The sequence below is a fragment of the Betta splendens genome, chromosome 22 (assembly GCF_900634795.4).
Source record: "Betta splendens chromosome 22, fBetSpl5.4, whole genome shotgun sequence".
NCBI classification, from domain to species: domain Eukaryota; kingdom Metazoa; phylum Chordata; class Actinopteri; order Anabantiformes; family Osphronemidae; genus Betta; species Betta splendens.
Genome location: NC_040900.2, coordinates 6237937 through 6243936, shown reverse-complemented (window position 1 = coordinate 6243936; position 6000 = coordinate 6237937). Strand labels below are relative to the sequence as shown.

General features: G+C 46.5%; 1 protein-coding gene across 1 annotated transcript in view; it reads left to right on the top strand.

Annotated features, from left to right (window-relative positions):
• The first annotated feature begins 1422 nt into the window (after window positions 1-1422).
• The window catches only part of hs6st1a (heparan sulfate 6-O-sulfotransferase 1a), a 44307-nt gene continuing 39729 nt past the window's right edge, over window positions 1423-6000 (top strand). The window contains exon 1 of the mRNA XM_029140087.3: window positions 1423-2254. Within this exon, the coding sequence (XP_028995920.1) occupies window positions 1755-2254 (500 nt within the window). The 5' untranslated portion in view covers window positions 1423-1754. The remainder of the gene's footprint in view (window positions 2255-6000) is intronic.

Below are 6000 nucleotides of genomic sequence, written 5' to 3'. Positions count from 1 at the left end.
AAACCAAACCACTCACAGCGAAAATATACCCTCATCTTTTACCAAACTCATTTGCCATCAGCCACAACCGACTGCTGTTTTCACACCCCGGGGCCCTCTGATTGGGCTGATCTTACTGACTGAGCTTCATTTGAGAAGCATGTGGGAATCAGATCTGGTAGCCCACCAAAATAAGACCCAGCCAGGTTTCTGCTCCGCTCTGTTACCACAATAAACGTCTGCAATAACAAAGAGATTGCAGCTAAGCCCAAAAGGCACAGAGGAAGAAAGCCCACTGTCAGCCTTTAATGGAGCCAGTCTTGTGTGAAAAAAACATGCAGCAGTTGGAACATGTCTTTCGCTCTCCTACTTTTATTTGTGATTAGTCAAAACATGTTCGACAGATTGGCCCCTGGGAATCACATAAATATGCCAGACAAGTTGATTAGACTGCATTACCAGGCAGAGGATGCAGCAGAGCTCAGTGCTGACCACCAGCGGTAACAACGCGAGAAGCAGCGTGAACCACCAGGAGCGGTCGATCTCATGGTTGTCGAACATTGTAGGTGGACGAGGAAGTTTGGTACCGTGTGCATTTGAAACTCCTGGCAAGTTCATAGACACGGTATAGTTTGTTCGTAATAGAAATAACCCAAGTTTCACACAAATAAATTACAGTTTTATTTTTAATACTGAACACAAGCGATTTAAGATTACCATCAAACCGTTTTCTGAATAATTTGTCTCATTACTTCGATGCTAAACATTTTGAAAGGCTAAAACCACAACTATTCATGTCCATGGGAAAATGTTAAGCAACAAGTATATTTTCAGCGTTTATGTTTAGCATTTATGTTAAGCATGAAGCTGTTACTTTAGAGAACTGGATAAAACGCTGTGGTTTCTTTTTTTTCTTGTTATTCCAGGTGTTGTTACTTCTTATAATTAAGGAAGATTCTCAGTTCTCCGTGTGCTCATAACTGAAAGATGAGTTGTGGCAGCTGAACTTCTTTCTTACTTTACACTAAATTGTCCACGTTTTGTCGTTTCTTTTTTTCCACTAACAATGAGTGGCCATAACTCAAGACAGCTACAGTAATATATGTGCAGTCAATTGCCACTATGCAAGCTGGCTGAAATTATTCAATTGTATCTTCACCATTGTGTTCTTATTTTGCTTAGTGTTATATTAAAACTAATGATAAAGTTAGTCCCTTTGTTGTTGTTTTTTATTTTAATTGATTTATCGTCGTATGATTTTGCACATTGCGGAAGTGACGGTCCTGACGTACTGGCTCGAGCGCGCCAGGTCCCCAAACGTGAGGCCGGCTGGATGATGACGCAGGCGTTGAGCGTGAACCAATAGATTAAAGCGACTCTCCCTTTCGAGTTTCGAGAGAGAGAGAGAGAGAGAGAGGGAGCGAGAGAGGTTGAAAAGGTAGGTTTCGCGCTGCATCCTGGGTACATAACTCCATGGTGATGCGGTGTGTCTGTGTAGTGTAGACTGGAAAACCAAAGTAAAGTAAACGGGGGAGGGTCTGCGACAGGGGGGAGCTTTAAGCGAGTTACAATGCGTCTTTCACGGTGTTGAACGGTCTCCGCGAACAATGAGCCAACTTCGCTCGTCTCAAAGCGGACCGAGACACTCTTGAGCCCCGAAAGCGAGTCGTTCTTGGCCGGGGAAAGCGAGAATGAAGAAGCCGAGCGCCCTGCTCCCTGTTGTCGGCGTGACTGGGAAATGGTAGCGTACTGTCGGAACCGCACTGGGAAGGAACATGGTCGAGAGGAGCAGCAAATTCTTGTTGATCGTCGTCGGATCCGTGTGTTTCATGCTGATTCTCTATCAGTACGTGGCCCCCGGGGTGATCAATTTCGGCTCCCCGCACGGGTATTTTACGGAGGAGGACGAAGGGGACATCTTCCCCACTCCGGACCCCCACTACGTGAAGAAATACTACTTCCCCGTCAGGGACCTGGAGAGGACGATTGATTTCCAAATCAAAGGGGAGGACGTGATCGTGTTTCTGCACATCCAGAAGACCGGGGGGACTACGTTCGGCAGGCACCTGGTCCAGAACGTCCGTCTGGAGGTCCCGTGCGACTGCAGACCGGGGCAGAAGAAGTGTACCTGCTACCGGCCGAACCGCAAGGAGACCTGGCTCTTCTCGCGCTTCTCCACGGGCTGGAGCTGCGGACTGCACGCCGACTGGACCGAGCTGACCAACTGTGTGCCGGGCGTCCTCAACAAGAAGGAGAACAAGCAGAAAAACCTGAGGTAAGACCGCCAACTGTTTGTTTTATGCGCTGTTATGGGACCCGGGTTCAAATCACCAAAATAAAATGAAACGTCGGACATGTCTTGAATAGAAAAATGGTTAAAGTTTTATAGTAGACTCCATAATGTGGAGCTTGTCCGTCTGTAATATGAAATATAAATTTCAACACTTTGAACTATTTTAATGAAAGTACTGTGTTATTACTTAGCTAGTAATATTTTCTTTCCACTCCATTTTATTTTGGTGGGCTTTTAGGCATTCATTACTTCAGCAGGTGGATCCAATGTAATGTAAGCCGTTAAAGCATTTTTTCTGCTTTAGTTATTTAATTTTAATTTATTTATACCTTTTTATACAATAACCGCATCAGTGATCCGAAGCAGAGAAAACATAACCATTATAATCACCTAACGTGTGAAGTCCTCACAGTTAATGAGAGTTAATGTGACACTGGTCCCTTGATCGCCCTCAACCCTGGGCCGCTCTCCTCACAGGGAGGGGCTGTGTTGTGGCGTGGTTCAGAATGGGATGAGACCGGGACGCTTCATGTGCATCTCTCCCCAAAATAGGTGGTTGATAATTCATGTTGCGAGACCAACGTCGCTTGACATTTCCACACGGCGCTGTCACAAATGCCACGGCAGCTCAGCGGCCTCTCTGACAATTGTTGATGGGTGCCGGTACCGGGCGCCCTCCCACCCAATCACACACACCCAGGTTCAGCTGAACGTCTCCCAGGTAGTGCAGTCCCGTGCGTCCAGGCAGCATTTCAGCTCGGTAATAATCCTTCACATTGTGTGTGAGCCATCCAGACATGATGCGCATTCTTATTAAGTTATAACCCATTTCTTTGCCGCTCCTCCCTATTGTTGTTGCCAACATATTGCATCCCTCAGCCAGACATATTGACGGCTGTATCAGCTTCCGTTTCACTGCACCCTTGTGGCTCAGGGGTATGCTTGTTGAATGGGTTATGTGTCTTGTGTATTGCCTAAGCTTGTTTAATGTTTTATTTTAGTTTTGGGTGATCAATAGGACAAAGGGGGTTAGACATATGTGGGAATTGAAAGAAAAGGAGTGCTTTGCGCCTCTCTGCCTATCTGTCTGGCAGCTCGACGCAGTGGAGATGTCAGGCCGGCTGCTTTGCTTCCCATGGCTGTTCAAACTGGGGATCAGAGGTGCAGGCTGGGCTGGGCGGCTGGTGGGGGGGGAGAAGGACCCTGCGGGGGTTTGGCTCCACTCTAATCCGGGTGATTATTACCGCTGGGACACACACACACACACACACACACTAGCGTTGGTATTTGCTGCTGGCGTCAGTCCCGGCTCCTGTGGTTTCCCCCGGTCATAGGTGATAACGTGTCCGGCCGTTCTGCATGGTGAGCTGAGACATCACAGTGGATGCAGGATAAACTGCCTCTCATCACTTTGTGAGCGCTGTTGTGAAGCCTAAACCTGAGTGGCTGTGTGTTCGTGTGTTTCCGTATTTGCGTGCATCTAAACAGACAGACACAAAGGCATGAGAGGAGAAAGGTCTATGTATATATACGTGAGTGTAAGTAAGTGCAGCACAGAGGATCTCTGCCTCTTGTATTATCAACTATCCTATCATTCCTGACATGAGAAACAAGGGACTATAAGCTTAATAGCACCCTGAAGAAAACACTGCTGCTCTGTATTACGCAAAGCTCCACTTCCACAGAGCGAATCCCTGCAAGACTGAGCTTTGAAAAGCAGACTCTCTCTCTTTCTCATCCTGCTGTAGTGTGTGTGTGTGTGTGTGTGTGTGTGTGTGTGTGTGTGTGTGTGTTTGTGTGGTTAAGAGGCCAGAGAAAGTGTTAAAAAGATCATCTGTGTTTACAGAGTGCTGGTGAGGGATCTCTTGGCACAGCGTCGTACGCATAGCTTTGAGATCAGCTGTGCGTATTGTCAGTGTGGCGGAGATCAACGGTCCCCGACTCCAGCCAAGTGGTGATAGTTCGACATTGCCGAGGCGCCACGTACCTGACCCGTTTGTGGCCAGAGCGGTTTGAAGTCGCATCGTTGGCTTTGAGGAATGTTTAATGTTTAAGAGAAGGAAGTCTGTGGAGAAATCATTGACGCTTCCAGTGCTGAGATCCAGCGTGGCTGCTCTGCAGCTGTGTTCTCATCCAGCTGTCAAGTGGATTTTACACAAGCGTTTCAAATGCTGCAAAAATAAAAATGTGTATTAGGACCATTTCCATCAGCTGGATTGAAGCACATAGATACGCCTCCTGAATGACCAAAACCCACAGATGCTCAGGGGAAAAAGCGGAGAGTCAGGAACAACTGAATAGAATTAGAATCGGTTCAGTTGTGCTCATGCTGATCAACTTTGACTTCAACTCAATGACGAAAATACAGGAAGGTTGTTTTTTATGGATGTAAATAATATTTGTTGATAGTGTTCTTTGAGAGTATAGAAACAGCAGAATCTTCACGTTACTTGTTTGATCTGCTCCACAGTCCAGGTCCCAAATAGACCTCAGCAGATAGTCACATTTCCCTAAAATATATTTTTAGTAAAATACTAGTTGGTAATTAAAATGAATTCCCACCGGTGCCGCCTCTGTGATCCCACGAGACACCTCAATACATTTAATATTTGTTAATCAGCCTGTGTCTGGTCTCCTGTTAAATAAATTGGCCTTGTACTATGACCAGTTGCTCTTTAAGATAAGGAAAGAGACAGTCTGACATTTGGGAGATTAAAAACGTTTTTAAATGTCCGAAGTCAATATTGAAGGCTTGTCTACTGATGCTGTAACCTTTTCCAAGTCATATTTTCATTGCTGTATTATTTATGGTATCGATCCTTCAGATGGCCCTGTTTTGCCATGTATTGCACAGTTGCTTCAAAATATTTCACGAGAGCACGAAAACATTGTGGGGATATTGGATTGAATATTGTGGGTTTTTAAAAAATAAAAGAATCTGTGCATCATAAATTGTGGGGAGAAAAATGCTGTGATGGTTTAGGCTCAGCTGGGCCTGGTGACAGATGTGTCGGCTTTTGGAGAAGGACGCATTAAGGGAGCGGGAGCAGCGGCGAGATGAATGCTTGGTAATAGGGGAGACAGGTCTGTTTTTGATGGCTGATGAGATGAGCTGGAGATGAACAGTGGCATTGTGGGAGAAGAGGAATCACAGACTCAGCAGAGCACCACTCGGAGAGGATTTGTCATTTCCCACCTCTCCTATCACTTTTAATGTTCCTCACTGATCCCACGGGACGCACACCGAGTACACACACACTAATGAGTGTATGGAACAAACACAGGCTTGATGGCGAGGCCGTAGATGTGTGGCTTCTAATTGGTTAAGGAGGTTCCTATCGCTTTACTCAAATGAAACCCACCCTTTCAGATGGAGGATGCCATCTGTCCTGTGCATGTGTGTGTTTGTGCGTTTTAATCCTAGTGTGTCATCGGGCGTCTTACTAAGCAAAGCGATGGGGCTAATTTTACTGCCTCTATCTCAGTCCTCGCTCCGTTTTTCTTCTCCCACCTCTTGCTCGTCCCCTCCGCTCGCCTTCCCTCCCTCTCCTTCCATCCTTTCCTCCCTCCTTCCCTACATGATGGTGTCACTCTCTCTAATCAAACAGCAGGCTTGCTTTCCGCTTGGTGGCTTTATGGCCGGGGGCTCTCCCTCTATCTCTCTCCTTCACTTACCCCCTCTCTCCTGTCCCCCCCTCCCCAAAAGCTGCCCTCTCGTTTTCCTTTCT